We start from the raw sequence: 20,080 nt of genomic DNA, 5'->3' as shown, positions 1-20,080 counted from the left end.
GACTGATGAGGGTTCTTGCTCCATGGGGAGCTCCAACGAATCCTCTTTTGAGTCGTCGGACCTGTCTATGGGTAAGACACCATAGGTTTGCGGTCCTTGGTTGACATCATCGGCTGAGAAAAGAGCGATGGCCTGTGATGGTTTCGTGAAACATACTGGCCCAGCTTCTTGACTCGGTACCAGGTTATCTGGGAGTCCTCCCAGAACTGGAATGCCTAGTTCAAAATCATGAAAATCAGTTTCTGAGTTTTCAGTTTGCGATGACTCATCATCGTTTGTGTGTGAGTTTATCCCCCCTTCGTCCGATGAGGGGTTGTTGGAGGCAATAACAGCAATGTCTTGGTGTGTTTCACCGACATCTGTAATGTTGTCATTCGCGCCGTCAGATTTAGTAGCGATCGCATCACTACACAGTGCTCCTGGTCGGGTTCCCATTTCAGCGTGTATCAAAGTGTCTAAAAACCTTTGTATTTCCTCTGTCTCTTCCGAGCTCAGAGGTTTAGGGCCTTGTTCCTGGAACCTTTGTGATTTTTTCGCCTCGGGACGTTTCGTCCGAGGTGGGAGGTGGCTAGGTACGTCTTTTGGGGGTTCCTCTTCGGATTTCCCCTGATAATATGGGTCCTCTTGGATCCCATATCCTTGCGTCCCATATACGATAATCACGTTCATCCTCTGAAAGAGGAGCATTTTTGTCCCAGCGTGCACCTTCATTACGTGTTTTTTTTAGTTTGAAAATACTGCCTTTTCTCGCCTTTCTTAGGAGGAGGTGGATACTCGTGCCTTCCTTCCATTTCTAGGGAGTGGGGTTTAACCTTTACACCAGGAAACACCTCTATGGGCGTCTTAGCATGAGAACGTACCTCGAACACATTCACAGCACACTGTTTAATCTCATTTATGGATTTTTCTCTGAAATTTGCCATAATTTGTACTGACATGCGTATGTCAGTGTGGAGATTTTTGCTGAAAACAAATTTAAAATTTTCTTCTTCCTCCATTCCGGTTTCATTTCTGTTACCAAAATAAGCTTGGAAGATTCTTTTGTAATAGATCTTTGGATGTTCATTCTTGCCCTGCGTGACCTTGTCAGCGGCTTGGAAACCAGCAGGTCCCGTGTAGGGGTCGTACTCTCTGATCAAAGCTTCACACAGAAGGTTGTAATCCTTTCTCGTTGCATCAGGTAGACGCTCGATGAAGGTAAACACCTCTCTGTCCGAAGTGAGCCGTATCAGACTGATCTTATCCTCAACCATAGCATTAGGATAAGATCTCAATCTGAATTCAAGATCTTTGAGGTACGCTTTTGTTCCAGATGAGCCCATCGGTCCAGGTACAAAGCGTTGTACATATTTTGAGATTTTCTGCAAATCATCCATTGAAGGAGACAGTATCAACGGTCTCACTTGTGTGATTTTTGGCGCAGATTGGTCAAGGTCTGCCCCTACCACCCAAGATGGGGGTGAATAAAAAGCAGGATGTGCAACAACGTCTTTCTGAGGTGTTTGTGGGTGACCTGAACTCTGTCCACGGTCTTCTCTGAGTTCCAGACAAACTCGCCCCACGTCAGAAATCTTGTTTGTTGCTGCGGCCAGTTCCTCCTCACAAGCCTTCAGGCGTTCCTGCGATGACCGACATTCATGTCGTGAACGCACAACTTTTTCCAGTAATATCTGTTTATGCACTTCGAGTCTGTGCAGATCTTTGTTAAGCACATCTATTTTGCTATTCAGCGAATCAATTTCTGCATTTGCATTTTGCTGTGATTGAAACATCTGTTCACAATGTTTTTTGTGAGGACTTCGTGTTCACTTTTAAATTGAAGGAAGTGTTCTTCAATTTTCTGAACCACCTCTTTTTCACTGTCTAACCTTATTGCAAGGTAATCAGCTTTCTCAACAACTGTATAGAATGATTCTTTCAGCAATATTGCAATTTTAGCCAGCTTTTCATAACTTGACTTTGTAATTTCTGTAGAGGTCACACTTTCTGCAACCTCCTTCAGATTGTCCAATAACTCTTTTGGGTTCATGCTCTCTGCCTGTTTATCATATGGATGTAAGGAATCTGTCAGAAGCACTAACGCATTCTCTAAACAGTCCCTTATCCCATAAGGGTCAAAGTCTTTTTCTAACACACCTGTCATGTTCGTTCACTGTGTAGCACTTTATCTGTTTAAAACAGTTGCAAGCTTCAGATATTTTACAGGTAAATATTTGTATTCAGATGTCTTTGAGTTTTCACACTATTTTAAGCTCTGGGTTTACACAGAAGTACTGTTATAAGTCACTTATTCAAATGTGGGTACCTTTCTGTAGGTTTTACCCCAATTCATGAATATTTAAGTAAATGCTCTCTGGCAGTGTTACTTTTTATGTGCTTATTTCTTAACAGATACTAGAGTACCAAGCTCTTTTTAGTGTATTTTACTCTAAAGCACTGAATTTTTAATAAACCTGCAATTTTTCTAAAAAGTCTCACAGCAAATCAGTTTAAAGACACTTTTTAAACCGTTCTGTTCCAGAAATTTGCTATTTTAACAGTTACTCATAGAACCAAGTGGTGAAAAGAAAAAGAAAAGTTGATGATGTGTCAGGATTAATCAGTCTTTCTTCAGAAAAACTGTTATTACTCCTGTCCTCCTGCAAATCTTCTATTTAAAATTAAATAGGAAGATGTATTTTTAGGTGGCAACTTAAACAGAAAAGTTTCTTTTTCCTGATAAGTTTACTCTTATTTAGTGATTTTGCAATTAAACGTGTATTATCTTTCAAGCAAAATGAGTAAACTTTTCAACTCTGTGAATATTTGAACCGTATCTTTTAAAAAGTTTCTAATTTTTCATTTTGTACCTCCTTGTTTGAGGAATTCAGTGAATGAAAATGTCCTGGTAAATGCCTTTTTTGCATAAATACCTCTTACTTTTTAAGTGCAAGATAACAGTGATTATTCAGCTAGAGGAAGTTTGTTAACTCAAAGTTAGTCTTACAGAAAAAAAAAAAAAAAACGTTTAATTTCACTAAAATACCTAAAACTGAAGTGAAACTGTGATCTCAAGTTTCCCAGGAGGGGGCAGTGTTTAGCTTTCTACCAGCAGGAGTCTATGATGACTTCCTGTGACGTTCGGTTGACATCCTGTTTTTAGCCGCTTAGCTTAAAGTTAGCTTCGGCTAAACTCGGTTAAAATCAACATTTCTGAACGAATTTAAGCGTAAACGTGGCGTTGTTTCAACAAGCACGACTTTTTTGCATGAAACATGAGTTTTCTGGGACATATGGCAGCTTTATTTAGTGATTTTAAGCACGGCAAAGCTCATTTCCGACATGGAGGAAGTGACGTGACACGTCACTCATCCGGTCGTTAGCTGTTAGCTTAAAATTAGCATCGCTAGCGTTGTTCAAAAACATCATTTAATGACGGATTTTAAACTCTAACGTGGCAAAATTTCAGCGAGTATGCTTCGAAGAACTTAACCAGCGTATCAAAATACACTTTAAAGCGCTTTTCAGCTTTAAAAAGCAGATTTTATTTCCCTATGAAAACGAATTTTCATTTCCGGGTCACGTGACTGAAATCACCAATGACAGAGCGGCACGGGGGTGAGAGGAAATGACGTAGGCACGTCATTCAACTTCTCAGCGAATCAGAGCGCTCCACAGCAGCAAATTCAACCAATCACGAAGCGTTTTTCCAACTAGCATGTTAGATTAGCCTGAAATAAGTTCGTCAACTTTTCGTCTTTTAAACTGTCAAAATGCACTTTCTTCCGTTATCAATGCAATCTATAAGCTCCCAGCTGCACGGGGGTCTGCGCCCCTGTCTCAAAACGTCTTTCTAGCTATTTAAACACTCGTTCGAACTTTTTCAGAACCGAGCCGGACCAGAACCGCGTCTGGACCGTCTTTAAACAGAATAAAGCGTTTCCACAGCTCAAAACCAGCTTAGCTAGACATAACAGCGTACACTTTCAGCTTTAAAAAGGCTCAATGACACTATTTCAGCTTTCAAAACATCACTAGCTGCAGTATTTCTGTGAGCTTTCTGATTATCACAGCCCAACACGCTTAAACATGCAGCGTTTTGACTTCAAGCGGCGCAGCCTGAGCTGCGTTTCTGCACAGCTGATTCTCTGCTATTTTTCTTCATGCCAACATGTAAAATCAATCTTTACACGAATACACAGTCATTTATGAACACGTAACGGGCCACCAATATGTGGTGGAAACGTACGTACGGGCCGACAATATGTAGTATAAACAGAATAAAGCGTTTTACAGCACACTGTTTATATTAATTTGGTGGAATAGTAAATAACAGTAGCATAGCTAGTTTCACAGGAAGTGAGAACAATACGGCGATTGTTGTCACTTTTCAGCAGAACAGCAGACATCAATCACACGGCGGTGATTGAGAAACTTTGCTTCAGACATTTCTAAAATATCTGTAATGATTTTTAGGAGAAAGGAGAGTTTAAGATGGAAAATGGAGATTTATCTTACAGAGAGATGTGTGAGGGAATTTATCTGTGGTACCAGAACAACACGCTCTTTGGAGAATAAGCTTGGCCCACGGTACGCTTGGTCGAATAGGACTTTTACCTGGCAGATGATAATCAGCGTCGGTGTAGAGTTCCCTTCTGACTCTTTCAGCGTCTCCGTGAGGACAGCCAAACCCCTAGGAGTCGTGTGAGGTTATCCAAACAGAAGTTATAATCCCCAAAACCGTCTCTGGATCATCTTGAATGCGTTTGCATCCAAGAACTCTGAACTCTTTACGTCTCCAACTCTTTCAAAGCTCTTTTCATCTCGTCACGTCTCGTCTCGACACGACAACGGAACTTTTTGACGACACTTCTCCTAGAGAACTGGGAAGTTGCCCCATTTAAATGGTTTCGACTTCCGGTTCATTTGAGAGCTTTCTGATTCGTGGATGGACCAGAACAGAGGTGTGGTTTGTGATGTAAGGTGTTATCAAAGTCAAGGACAGAGATTAAGTTTGTTTAAAACAGACAGAAAGATTGTTGGAGAACTTCAGACTTCGTGGAGTCAAACTCTCCTGTATCTTCTGTAAAAGTTAAACATGACATTTCTTTTCAGTAAACTTTTTAGTTGACCGAAACCTGAACTTTGACACACACTTACAAAACTTGCTCATTGAAGACAGAAAATCAAGAACTGCATATTAACCTGATTTCTTCTTTGAATGAGGAATAAAAATCATTACTTACTGTTTATGTAAATAAAAATGAGTAGTTCACTTCAACCTGTAAACATTGTTTGAACTAACACAATTTGATTATCAAACATTTGTAAAATAGTAATGATCAAAGAGAATTGTCTTTTCTACTTGATTAATTCAAGAAAGAAAGTCTCAGGATGGGTCAAACTGTATTTCTGGATGCAGATCAATGAAATGACAGTTTCTGTCCATCTGGTCAGTTTTGACATAGGCCTAGTCCACTACAGTCCAGAGCCCCCCCTCCCCCCCTCCCCCAGCCATTGTCCAGATAAGAGGTGACATTCATCTTCAGCTCAGTTGAGGTTCTGTTACATGTCCACGGCCTTGGGGAAGGGAGGGGTGAAGAAACAGTCAAAGCATCTTTGTTGTTTTCAAAACATTCCAGGAGGAGTTGAGATAAGTCCGGTGTCAAGGCCACAGTTTGGGTCATGCAGAACTCGTAAATTGTTGTTTCTACCTTTAAAGTCTTGCTGTACATATTCTCTGATGGAAACTCCAAAACAGCCGAATTGATCCTTTACTCCAAAAGTCAAGCTCACAGCTTCTCCAGATTATTCCACCATTCATGAGTGCTGCCAGGCAGATCACAGTCCTGATAACAGCTGCTCCAATTCCCTGTCACAGCTCCACACTCAGTCCGAGGACTGTCAAGCTTCAACACCTCCACACAAATTGGTAGACAACCAAATTTCACCAACCAAACAGTAGAATCTAGTTGTCATCATGAATCCAATTTGTTCCTTGGAGGTAGAGGGTCCTCCTTACCCTGACTCCTGTCGGAAGAAGTTGATAGATTTTGTTGAGAGACCAGCTGATCCTTCCAATTAAGAGGTATGCAAGAAAAAAAAGAGGCTTTTTTTTAAGGGTTCACAGGACAAAAGAGCACAGCAGGGAAGCGGGTGGGGGGGAACATGTCTGTTTTCACCGTGGAATAGCAGGAAAAAAAAAAATAATAATAACATTTTTTAAAAAGCTGCTTCCCCCGCAACCCTACTTTGTAACAAGCAGAAGATGGTGGGTGGGTGGATGGATGGATGGATACTTCTATTGTGAAGCTAAAATTCGAAATTCTTCAGCGTCAGAATAGAAGTCCAGTTGTTTTTTTTAGCCTTTTTTTGATTGATTGTGACCTTGATGACTGAAAATCTTCACTAGCATATCGTCAAGGTATCCAGCTTCTTGTGGACTTGGTGGGATATGGTTAAGAGAAACAGTCCTGTCTCAGTTCTTTCCTTAGATGTGTCTTTGAATTGCAAGCTAGTGAAGCATCCTCTTCAAGTGAACCTACTGGAATTCCCTCCTGGCTCATACAGGAAAAGTCAAAACAGTGTTTAATCTCCAGCCTCTCTGCTCAGTTTTCTCTCTATGCTAAACTCATCCCTGTACTTCCGCTCATGGATCACCCTTTTTCTGTTATTGGAAAGTCCGAACTGACACAATAAGAAAAGGCACTTTAAAAGACAATAAGTGCAACTTTATCCTCATTATCACCTGTGGAACTGCTAACCATCATTCCTGTTTTTCCCACAGATGATAACTGCAGATACTTCCAGCAACCTTCAAATTAAATTTCATTCTATTTTTACTTGTTTTGTGCTTGAATTTTTTTCATCGAAGTATCATAAAACCCAATGAAGCTTTAACCTATGACAATAATAACACACAGTTGTACCTCACTTGAAGGCTCAGAGGCATAACAACAGCTGGATGACTTCTGTCCCCTACCTTGCCTTGGTCCTTACATAAAACATATTGACATGGCACTAAAGTGTCCCAAGTTTGTCTTCATGGTGTTTAATGAGAAAAGCTAAAGTCTCTCTAAGGCATTAAGGCAAAAGGATGAAAATATACCACACCACTGTAGAAATATCTAAAATTATCCTGTGGAAAAAACAAAAAAAGTGTTGCAACTAACTGAAAAAAATGGATAGGGGTAGATGTAAAAAAAAATTAATAAATCTTGAATCTAAAACCACTGAATGTACACAACCCTGTCAATAGTTCATTTGTCACAATAATAATTTTATAATAAAACTTTATTCATCCATCCATCATTTTTAGCCACTTTTTCCTTTTCGTGTCGTGGGTGTCACTCATGTCCATATCCTGCGATCACAGAGCTAGAGGCGGGGTACACATGGAAAGGTTGCAAGTCCATCACAGGGACACATATAAACACAACCATTCACTCTCTCACTCACACCTAGGGACAATTTAGAGTTAACAATCAGCCTAACATGCATGTTTTCGGTCCATGGGAAGAAACCAGAGTACCCAAAGAAAATCCACGCATGCACAGAGAGAACATGCAAACTCCACCCAGAAATGCCCCCGGCTGAGATTCAATATGGCGACCTGCTTGCTAAGAAGGTGCAACTCTACCAACTGAGTCATCGTGCAGCCCATAAAACTTTAAATTTGATAATCTTTTTACAAAATACCTGAGTTGTAAATTTAATAAAAAGTTGTTTTTCTGACTGTTTGAACTATTATATAAAGTGTTTTTGATGCAGAACTGTAATGAAGTGTTTTTGCAAAAAAAGGAATGTTCTTATCACTTGGGACTTAAAAGAACAGTGATGAAGTGTTTTTTGCTTATCACTCGGGAAGCCTGAGAGGAGGATTTGGCCCACCCCCTTCTCACGCTACCTTGAAGTTTCTGAGTTTCAAGTAAGCATGTTTTTACTCAGATAAGATAAGTCTTCACTCCCTCCACGCAGATGGAAAGGAGTTACCGCTCTTTGGAATGCAGCTCTGAGTTTCGAGTAAACATGTTTTGTTCACTGGGAAACGCTCTCATGTGATGTAAAGAGAGGGAGAGAATAAAAGTAGAAGAAGCACTTGGACCAGGTTAGAGTCTGCTGTGAGTCTACCGATCGGGACGTCCAGTATTGTATTGGTGTATGCTCTGCCTAGGCTGTCCGGCTCTCCAGTCTACGTGTCACGGTGAGAGATTTTCCTACATCAATACTTGTGAGATTGTACATCTGAGTGTGATTGTACTATTCCCTTGCTTTTGCTGTATCTGTGGCGGAATAATAAAGGACACAATTATTCTAGCAGAAAAGTATCTGAGTATTTTCTTTTTGTCCATTGTGCTGATCACTCTTCCGAATCCTGGTTTTATTTAAATTAATATCACAAAATAGTACCTAACATCTGATAACTTGCCACCATCAAAAATATTTCAATGCAATTTCTACCAAATTGTTGATACAAAAGATACCACTGTAATACAACAGGAGATAATGTAAATTAAAGTAAGACTATCTATTACTTTTAATGGCTATTGTTGACATAGTAATTAACAAGAGTGTTGGCTTTTTGTTTCATAAATCTGCTTTTTGCATATGCAGATTTTGCTGTAGATTTTTTTCCCTAAAAGTATTTACATATTTTTACCAGCGTTTTTGTAAATTTAAATGGACTGTACTTATATAGCGCCTTTCTATCTAATCAAGATACTCAAAGTGCTTTACACTACAATCTGTGTCCTCATTTACCCATTCATACAGCACTCTACTAGATCTCTACAAAGCTAATTGAACAAGTCATTCTAAAGAGACTAATCAGAACTTTATCACATTCATTCACCGATGGGACACACATCTGAGGCGATGTGGGGTTCAGTGTCTTGCCTATGGACACTTCAGCATGTGACTGCTGATGGATTCGAACCCCCAGCATTGGAGGACGACGACTGCTCTAACCACTCAGCCACAGCCGCCCCACATTTTGTAAAATGTGAAAGTATTAAGTATAGTAGTCCCTCGCTACTTCGCGGTTTGACTATCACGGTCGAGCTCTATCGCGGTTTGTGGACGTACAGTTCCTATACTGTATTGGACAAAAAAATTGTACAAGACACACGATTGTGGACTGTACAGTAATACTGTATCACTGTACCCATGTGGCTGTGAACAAGTTAATGACAAAAATAAAATACTTAGGACAGGCGTCGCCATTTTGTAGTTTTTCCTCAGTAAGCCTCCACTGTATTCCCACTCATAATGACCACATTTCCCAGAAGGCAACAGGGCCCCACCCAGAAGCCCAATTTCCTTCTGCTGAAAAAAAACCAGGCAAAATTTTGATCTGATCAGCGCCCAGCGAATGCAGAGAAGTCGCACTGAACCCACCAAACCAGACCAGAACAGGATCAGAACCAGACCTCTAGATCCATGATCCATCGGTGAATCTTGAGAGCTGCTACCCAGCCCACGTGGACTTCTAAGCACTGACGCATGCCGAAGATAGGCTACAAAAACAGCTACGGACCTTCATTCAACCTGTCTAAATAAAGGTTGAATGAAGGTCCGTAGCCGTTTTTGTAGCCTATCTGAACTTTTTTCATCCAGACTTTGACTTAAATCGACCACCTACGGTCCCACACTGGCCAACAGAAGGTCTGCCCTCCTCCCAAATGTGCTTTGGCGCTCAAGAGCCGGTTCTGGTCCAGTTGAAGAGCTTCAACTGGACCAGAACCGGACCTGCAGACTCAGTGGTGAACCTGGGAGCCCAGGGGACACAATTGTAAGTAAAATTTATTAGCTACATATAAGTGTGTTGTTAAAATTTGTAGGTTTAAGAGTTTAGAGGACTGATTGTGGGCTTTGTTGCAGCAGGGTAGTCTGCAGAAACAAACCGAGTCAAACAGAACCGAGAGCTGGTCCTGTTCAGCAGAGCTGGTGAGTAAAATGTTTTTTGTTTTTTTTTTTGTCTTTCAGATACACCTGGACCTATATCTGGACCTAACATTCTGTGTTCGTTTGTCTCTCCTTTCTGTCCTCTCAAACCAGCCGGTCAAAGCAGATGGCCGCTTGTCCTGAGCCTGGTTCTGCTGGAGGTTTCTTTCTTTTAAAAGGGAGTTTTTCCTTTCCACTGTTGCCACTGTGCTTGCTCAGGATGGGAGAGTGCAATGAAGCCAAGATTCAACTTGTCTGCTGGCCTCCTTAGATAGAGAACTTTACTAATTGGCTTTTATGTATGTGAATGTCCCTGTAAAGTGCCCTGAGACAACTTTGTTGTGATTTGGCGCTATATAAATAAACTGACTTGAACTGAATAAAAATTTAGTAGCTACATATACAGTACTGTATGTTTTTTTTTTTTTCCCCTTTCGGCTGCTCCCTTCTTCAGGGGTCACCACAGCGAACCAAGTCGCACGAAGACTTGGCAATTATTTTTACGCTGGATGCTCTTCCTGATGCAAGCATAGACCACCGAGCTACCACAGCCCTCTGTGTGGAGCAGAGAGCTGCTATCTAGGACACCCGGAGGAGCAGATGGTGGGGGTTAAGGGCCTTGCTCAAGGGCCCAGAGTGGGACGAATGAGGGTGGGGGCAGGTGTGGGTGCTTCACCTACCCCACCCACATTTTTGAAGTTGTCGGTACCAGGGCTTGAACCGGCGATCTTCCGATCACAGGCCCACCTTCTATAACCTCTGCGCCACCACTCCCCATTATACAGTACTGTATGTATGTTGTTAAAATGATGTAGGTTTAAGAGTTTAGAACATTGCAAGAGTGTGGGAACGGTTTCTAAAGCCTTAATATAAATATACAGTATAAATACTAAAATAAATAGTATACCTTCCCTACTTCGAGGTTTTTCAATTATCGCAGGGGAGGGGTGGTGATGCTGGAAACTAAAACCCGCGATCAACGAGAGACTACTGTATGTCCAAATGTCTGAAGTTGTGAGACAATAGTTGAAACTCAAATTTATGAAAATCATACTGCAGCTTCAATTTTGCAATTGCTGTAAAAAAAAAAACACTAAAAAAAAACTGACAAATTATGTTACCAAGGTAACTTCCAAAGCTGACAGGTCTTGTGTCATCATCCACATAAACGGACATTCCTCGGCTGGACGTGTTGTAAACCAGAACTGAACCCGTCCAATAAGAAGTTCCAGGCGCCCCCATAATGATTAAATCCTGGTAGAAAAAAGTATTTTTGTCATTACTTTTATACAATCACTGCTGCACACAGAAAAGATGAGAACGATGTCTGTGTTAATGACCTTAGTCAGAAAGTTGGAAATGCCTGCTTGACAGGATCCATAATCCTCACCAAACTTCCTCTGATGGTCTGCAGAAGAGAGACAGAAGTGCTGAGATGTAAAGGTGAGCAAATATAATAATAATAATAATAATAATAATAATAATAATAAACTTTATTTCTATAGCACCTTCCAACAACGCCTTGCATTTTTATATATAGAGAAATTTTAAATGTTTATTTTTGGTTGCTTAACTACTGCTTGTTTCACATGAGAACAAATGTGAACATCTTTTATTTATTTATTTATTTCATTAATTCATTTTTCTGAACATTTTAATCAACTCAACGCAGTACTTAACTGATACTAACAAAATGTGCATGTGGGCATGAGTGTGGAGGCTTTCTTTGCTTGTATGACAACTTAATGAATAAAAAAATCAGTTACACATACCTTTGTAGCAGGGTATTAAAGGTCGAGTTTGTGTCAGGTCACTTTCATAAAGGTAACATATCCCGTTGGGCAGCTTGTTGTTTTGGCTGTCTTTTTTTGAGTAGTAGACGTTCTTCCAACGGTGACCACATGCCTGAACACACACCAACATCATGCAACAAACAACATGTGACAAGGAATAACTGGGAAGAAACACATTCGCAGCAGAACACTCTTAAAGCCGTGATTTTCAACACTGTGTGACAAACATCATTGGCTCTGCTGCAATAAAAATACATTTTGAGAAACAGTAGGAATAGTAGAAACTTTTCACCATCCCCACAACTTTCACCAGAAAAAAATGCCTTTATGACTTTAAATTTTAATTCCCCGATAAGTAAATACTGGTTGTAATATTGGTTGATTCAGCTGTTATATAGATAATAAAGCTACAGAAAGACAGAATAGGATTATTTTGTTATTTTATTATTATTTATTAGATTATTTGCTGATCCCTGACCGAACAGTTCAAAGGTATTACTCCATATGAACATAATTTGAAACAGCACGCAGAAATAACTCCAGCAATAATGGAGTTCATAGCGAAAGACATGATGCCCCATTAATATAGTGACCAAGCCCTTGCGCACACATTTTAACCAAGTTGCTATCCCAGACTTATACAAAAAGTGCAGAAACAGAGTTGCAGCAGAGCTGAAAACTGTGGACTTTTTGCGACTGAAACAGATTGATTTATTGCTTGTGTTCATAGCAAAATACATGAGAAGAAGACATTGAAAAATAATCACATATTAAATAGCTATCACAATATTGAGGTAAAAAAAAAATGCCATTAGAATATTTTCCAAAATTGTTCAGCCCTAATTGAGATGAGTCAGCTCTTATAAGTCAGAGGCAAAGGTTCTTAACTGGGAAAAAAATTGAATGCCCCATCTGGGTCAGGGGTGAGGCTCTACATCAAGCAGAGAAGTTTAGGTGTCCAGGAGTCTTGTTTACAAGTGATGGTACTGTGGGGTGGGAGATGGATTAAGGGAATTGTTTTGATCTATCATGGTGAAGAAGAAGCTGAGCCTAAAGACAAAGCTCTTGTTTTTCTGGTCCATCTACATTTCAACCCTCACCTACGATCATAAGGTATGGATCATGATTGACAGAACAAAATCCTGAATCCAAATGGAAGAAATGGACTTAATAGGGTGGCCAGGTTTAGCCTAAAAGATAAGGTGAGGAGCTTTGTCAACAAGGAGGTTAAGTGTAGAGCTTCTGATTCCCTGCATTAAAAGTACTCAACTGAAGTGTTTCAGGCTTCTGATTAAGATGCCTCCTGGGTGATATCCTTTAGAGGTACAGCAAGTCATCCTCCTCCATCTTACCCTGTCCTCTACATCCTCTGTCCTCACTCCAATGTCCTCTCTAACTGCATCCATATTGCTCCTCTTTGTTCTTTTCCTGGCAGCTGCATTTCTAACATACTTCTTTCAATGCATCCACTGTCCCTCATCTGGATATGTCCAAACCACCTCAATCTGGTCTCTCTAACTTTATCTCCCAGTTGTTCAACCTGTGCTGTACCTCTGATGATCTCATTCCTAATCTTATCCATCCTTGTTACTCCTAAGGAGAACCTCAACATCTTAATTCCTGCCACTTCCAGTTCTGTCTCTTGGCTTTTTGTCAATGCCTCTTTCCTCCAGACTAAACAACATAGCTGGTCTCACCACTGTCTTGTAAACTTAGATAAGTTTTGGAACAATTGTTCAAGTGCTGATGTTGACTAGGTCCTGTGCAAACAGCAGGATGATCAATGTTTCTGTCCCATTAGTGTCTTGAAGTCCTTGTAATAATTTGTCATGAATAATGCAGGAGAGAACAATTAGAAAACCAATTACTGGTACCAGTGTTAATAATGAAAGTATTTATAATTTAAGCTCTAAAAATTCATCTCATAAACTGTCCTCATCTTTTCCCTTCATGATGATGAAAACACCACTGACCTAGTCAGAGCGGTATGCGTTGACACGCTTTGGAAATTATCATTATTATTAACAAATCAAAATGATTCGCTTCCACCACAGCCATCTTAGAAATGTTAACCACAAAACACACTTCAACTGGAAACTTTTGTACAAAAAAGATTAAGGATTGGAAAGTATACTCCCTCAAAACCAATCAAACAGATAAAAAAAATGTGGTTTCAGAACAATTCTGAGAATGTTGTGAAAACATCCATCCATCCATTATCTTTTACCAGCTTCTTCCTTTTCGGGTCGCGGGGGTCACTGGTGCCCATGTTCAGCAGTCACTGTGCCAGAGGTGGAGTGCACCCTGGACAGGTCTCCAGTCCATCACAGGGACACATAGAGACAAACGAGACAAACAACTGTTCACTCTCTCACTCACACCTAGAGGCAATTTAGAGTTAACAATCAGCCTAATATGCATGTTTTTTGGTCTGTGGGAAGAAACCAGAGTACCCAGAAAAACCCAGAAAAGCCTCCAGACCGGGATGTGAACCGGGGTAGCCTGCTTGCTGAGAGGCAACAGCTCTACCAACTGAGCCACCGTGCTGCCCGTGGTTGTGAAAACAAACAAGTAAATATCTGATTGGAAAGAGTCAATAGAGGAAGAATGAAAATAGTGTTTTGTTTAATGTGTTTGATGTGAGCAAAACGAGCTTCATAGAAAGGTTCAAAGTAAATAAGTAATCCCATATGTTGGTAGTAAATGTGTTTTTATAGATAAATAATAATTTTAACTGCAGACAAATTATACATCTAAAACATTGCAGATATGGTGGTTTATGTGTTTTTACAAACATCTGCTAATGTTAGAATCTAGCTGTTTTTGTTACTTTTGTTTTTTTAGCCATCCTATTTGTAAAAAAAAAATCTGTATGACTTTTTATAACTGTTTATTGTTGTTGCTGTTGTGCATTGTTGCCATCATTCTTTGTTGAAATCAGGTCTCTCTTGTAAATGAGTCCTCGAGGCTCAATGGGATTTACCTGTCTAAATAAAAGGTTGAATGAATAATGTGCTTGATCTAGTTAAAACCCGAGTTGTCTGGAAACTGTTATAGAAATTTTCATTCATTCAACCTTTATTTAGAAAGGTAAATCCTATTGAGCCTCGAGGACTCATTTACAAGAGAGACCTGATTTCAACAAAGAATGATGACAACAATGGACAACAGCGACAACAATAAACAGTTATAAAAAGTCATACAATATTACATACAATATTTTTTAACAAATAGGATGGCAAAAAAAAAAAGAAAAGTAAAAAGAAAAAAGTAACAAAAAACAGCTAGATTCTAAGGCGAATGTAGAAAACTAAAAAAAAAATACTTTGTCTGGTATTCATTTGGCAATATATTAAATATCTACAGAACATTTAAAACCGTAAAACTAAAGTTTTGTGGTGCTAATAAAAGAAATGACTAACATCCTCTTATCAACATAAAAAAAGATGAAGAAACAACTAGTCCGGGTATCCAATCACAAAACATAGAGTGTTACTTTACCAAAATGTGTCCACCCTTCTGTGTAGGTTGTCTGGACAGACTGACTCCCAGCCACTGGTGATGACTCTCAGGTTCACATGTCTTTCCACACCCAAACACTTCGTCTGCACACAAAGATGAAAGCAAGTTCTTGTCACAGTTTACACACTGTTTTTTCCTTTTCTCATCACTCTGTTCACTGTTTGACTTTTTCTTCTCTGATCTCCTGGGTTTTTCCTCTGCTGCTTCTACCAGCCTCGTTACATGCCACGTCTCTCTCTCTGATTGCTGCTGATGGTTTCCACCTGTTTCTGGGTGTATATATACTCCCTGCTTTTGCCACTTCATTGCCAGATCAACTGCTTGCTTTCAACCACAGTTATCCAGTGTACTCTTCTTGTTCACAGCTCTTTAATCTTGATCCACGCCTGTTTCCCTCGACCACGTTTTTTGCCTGTCCCTTTTGTGCCTCAGCCTTCTGACCTTGTTGACGACCTATGCCTGTTTTTGGATTTTGCCTTTGCCTCTCCCTATCGGTACTGTCTCCTCTTCTGATCCCGTGTAGGAACCCTGCTCATCCTCGACTACGTCTCTGGATTTCCCTTGGTCTCTGCAGCTCTGTGTCTCTGCTGGAGCATCCCATTACAACAAGAAAGGTTAGTGTTTCATCAGACCGTCTGTATTCAGATAACTACTCGTCATTCTGTCAAACGCTAACCTTTCCCCTCTGTATCATTTTAGATACAGTTCCTGCCCCTGGACCTGAGACACCAGAAGCTGTTTATTTACTCAGTAAACATTTTAAAAACCTTTTCTGAGTCTGTGTGTAGGATCCTCTGCCATCAGATCTGACAGTTCTATATTATTTTACCATGTATGTATTTGATCAACTCCAACTGAAGCAGACAAAGTTGTTTCATTTGCTGCATCTTTGAGCAGGAGTTCCATATTTGGTGTAAAAGACAGGTTTCTATAGGATCTGTAATGATGGTAACAAAAGGCTTAAAACATAAAAACACACAGACCAGCAGGCATTTGGTGGCAGTGGCGATGCTCAGCCAAGATGCCACAGCGATAAAGAGTCCCCGGAGACTGGATGGACGATTTGGAGGACACGTTTGCTACTGGAGCTCCAACCACCAGCCTGGGAGAAGAAGATGCAGTCAGAATGTGGTTTGCTGTCTGAATAAAGCTCAGTGTGTGAGACATCAAAGAGCTTCTCTCACTGGCTAGAATCACCTCATTAATGAGAACACACACACACAACCAGGTTTGTTTTGCTATCTTTATGGGGCCTTTGCATTGACTTCCATTCATTTTTTTTTTTTTTCATTCGTTTCTATAGCCTAACCCTGACCTTTTATCCTAAACCAAACCATTACCAGTACATACCTAAACCTAACACATCCTCAGTTCACACCTTTTGGTCCTAACCCCTAACCCACCAACGGGACTTCTTCTTAGTGGGGCCTGGGCTTTGGGCTACATAAGCAGCAGTTGGTCCTCAGTGTAGTATAAGTTGGAAAAATGGGCCTTACAAAGTAGCATAAACAAGGACACACTAGGGCTATAACAGACTACTTGAGTAATCGACGGATCGATTCCTAGGACATCTATCGAGTTTTTAAATTTCACGTAGAGTATTCGCAGTGACGTTATTGTGTCACGTGATCCGCACCGGGCTACTAGTAGAAACTATCAAATGCATTCCTCCAAGCAGATGGACTGAGCAGAGCAGGCCCAGTCTTGGCAAACAGATAGAAATGCATCAGTAGTCTGGAAATATTTCACTAAAGATGAATCTTCTGGTTCAACTACTGTAAGGAAACAGAAAATGAATCAACTTCCTGACTGTTTGGAGCTTGTTGCGAACCGGTGTTATACCATATTCTGTGACCACCGTATATTGTGCCCGTAGGGGGCGGTGTTGCATGCACTGTTGCAGGTCACAGAATATGGTGTAACACCAGGTCCAATCGACCGAACCAGAACCAGCTTCCTTCTGACCTTGTTTCACAAACAAAAAGCAAAAAATATTATTCTCTAAACCTATAAATAAACCTATAAACATATTAATCTCTAAAACTAAACCTAATGCGCTAACTACAGCTGGCGGTGGTGAGGTGTGGTCGTCCGCCCCACTGTTTTTAGTTTTGTTTCCGACGTCCTGCACATTTCTTTTACTTTTGCATCTTAATAATAATAACTAATAGTTTTGGTTTTCTTGTGACTTATTTTCAGTATGATAAATGATAAATATATGCTCCCAATGTTTTGTTGGTCTGTTTATTTATTTTTTTGTAAATAATAAATTATGTTTTTTTGCGGTTTTATTTATTATTTATTTTTTCATCTTGAGATCCTATGACATCATCAACTACTCGAGTTCTACTCGAGTTTTATTATGTTAATTTTGAGTTTAAAAATTATGTAGTCGTTCAACCCTTAGGACACACACACACACACACACACACACACACACAATTGTAATGTGTATGGACTGACTAGTTATAATTATAAGAACTTTACAAATTCTGCAGAGAACAATGGTTACCTAAAATTTTAAAACAATAATTCTAGGATTATAACCACCTAACCTATTTTAAAATTAAGTTTAAAAAAAGCCCTAATGTATTATTATTATTATTATTATTATTATTATTAGTTTATTTGACAGAGACAATGCACACAACCATAGAACAGAACAAGTCTGTGAATTATGCGTTACTCAAAGAGTATATAGCTAATTCACAACTCCAGTCCCTGGTTGGTCATTTCTACACATTAAAATACATACAATTTATCAATCAAAATACAGCAAGAATACATACATATTCATGCCTACATATTCATGTAATCAACCTTACAACTTACAGATTCATATAATAAAACTATACATTAATATACGAACAATTTAAAAATCTAGGCACAATAAAAATACAAAACACTTTCCTCTCTACGAGTTCCAAAATAATTTTGCAACCTCCAAATTTATATTAATATACTAGAAAATCCTCCATACCTCCCCATCCTCACACATTCAGCTAACATACTAAAAATTGTAAATACAAAGTATAATGCTAACTCACTAATACATACACTCCCACACAGACTTTCTCATCCATAAAATCTGAGTATTAAAAATGATCACATCTTTGATTTTCCTTTAGACAAGATTTAGTCATGTAAACAAACTTCTTTAGTTCAGGTGTAGCTTTTACATGTGGGGCAATAAGTTCCATAATTTTGTGCTTTTATAGGAAAGAGGTCTAGTCTAAAGCAAAATAAAATGAAATGAGTAGATCATCAGATGATTAGTTAGTTCCTAAACAACTAAAATTAAAACAGATTCAAAATTAAAGGCCTTGAAGGAATGAATATTTACACCTTTAATGTCAGAGTTTTAGACTACAATCATCTTAGGCTGAGAAAAGACAGAGTTGTTTTGGTCAAACCTTGAAAACAATATAAAGCTCAATCTCATGACATCACAAGATGTTTGCTTATGAGCTGAGCATGACTCTTTGCTTCTACCACGTCACATTTTATATCAATATTTAAGTTACAGCATTTTTAAAATCTTAAGTTTAGTCAGCTTTGGTGGCCAATTTCAACTGATTTGACTCCAAAACTGAATCAGTTGTTGAAGTTCATCCAGTGATTATTTCCTAAAAGTTCACATAAAGATAGGTCCATTATTAGTTTAGTGATGTTTTGGTAGCAGACAAACGAACAAACAGATAAAACATGATCACCTCCCTTGTAGCAGGGACAATAAGCATGAAGTTTCTGTCAGAGATTCAGTGTTAGAGCAACTGAGAGCAATAACAGAAGATTCATGTGGTTAGTTCAATGAGACTGATTAACATCAGATTAACTTATACAAGCTTAGATGATTGACAGGTGGCTAGCAAATAATTTGAAAAGAAATGGACAAATTTAATTCAAAAATAACATATTTGGTAAATTAATAATGAATCAATAAATAATAATAATTCAAATCACTAGAGAATTAATAAATTAAATACTAGATTAGTTTTTAAATATGAAACAAACTGTAAATCATTGGCGGCTCATTGATGGATGACATCAGAGTTTGGATGCAGACCAGTTGTGAGCTCCGTGACGATGCAGCAGCACTGAATATCCAAACATCGAGGAGGCGGGGCCTCTGAACACCAGACTGTGGTCCTGATCCAGGTTGTACCCTGCAGCAGGACTCACCAGGACCTGAACCAGGATCAGAATCCATACACTGCCTCCTATTGAGTGCATGATGGGAAACAAGCTGCAGAAAACACAGAGTGAAGAAGGTCAGTCAGGAAGAACTGTGTGAACACTCATTCAGAGTTGACACCATTCATTTGGGTTTTAGTGCAAACTAACCACTTCTGTATATTTGTGCTATATTAGCCTTTCTTATGTCAAAATGATTGGCTCATTAAGACAACTGATGCTTTTAGATGGATGACTTTTGTAACTTTTATACTTAACTTTATTTACAAATAGTTATGGCCTTGAAAACCCCTTGATACTTCTTCAGTTCCTTTAGAAACATCGTTCTTTTGAAATTTGTTCCCGAGCTCTGGCTCTGTTTTTGTTCTCTTGTGCTACACTTGTAACTTTTTACTTTCTACTTTTAGATAACTTTTAGCTACTTTAGCTTTTAATTCCCCTGTAGTTATCTAGTCATCATGGAGACTGATGAAACAGTGGTCTCTTTTGATGTCACATCACTCTTTATGTGCATTCCTGTTGATGATGCAGTAGAGGTGGTCAGTTTAAGATTACAATCAGACACCACTCTGAGCAGCAGGACCACGCTTTCCACAGAACAACTGTGTCAACTCTTAAAACTGTGCCTGCAGTCAACCTACTTCACATTT

General features: G+C 39.3%; 1 protein-coding gene across 1 annotated transcript in view; it reads right to left on the bottom strand.

Annotated features, from left to right (window-relative positions):
- itga4 (integrin alpha 4) overlaps nucleotides 1–19,442 on the bottom strand; it is a gene marked incomplete at its 5' end in the record, with an annotated part of 44,003 nt that extends 24,561 nt beyond the window's left edge. The window contains 6 exons of the mRNA XM_037686693.1: nucleotides 11,043–11,175; nucleotides 11,262–11,329; nucleotides 11,694–11,826; nucleotides 15,216–15,319; nucleotides 16,220–16,338; nucleotides 19,303–19,442. Coding sequence (XP_037542621.1) covers nucleotides 11,043–11,175; nucleotides 11,262–11,329; nucleotides 11,694–11,826; nucleotides 15,216–15,319; nucleotides 16,220–16,338; nucleotides 19,303–19,442 — 697 coding nt within the window. The remainder of the gene's footprint in view (nucleotides 1–11,042; nucleotides 11,176–11,261; nucleotides 11,330–11,693; nucleotides 11,827–15,215; nucleotides 15,320–16,219; nucleotides 16,339–19,302) is intronic.
- Nucleotides 19,443–20,080: the final 638 nt, after the last annotated feature.

This window comes from Nematolebias whitei, chromosome 13 (assembly GCF_014905685.2).
Source record: "Nematolebias whitei isolate Nwh7 chromosome 13, NemWhi1, whole genome shotgun sequence".
NCBI lineage: Eukaryota > Metazoa > Chordata > Actinopteri > Cyprinodontiformes > Rivulidae > Nematolebias > Nematolebias whitei.
The sequence above is the reverse complement of the archived record's forward strand: the minus strand, read 5'-3'. Positions and strand labels throughout refer to the sequence as shown.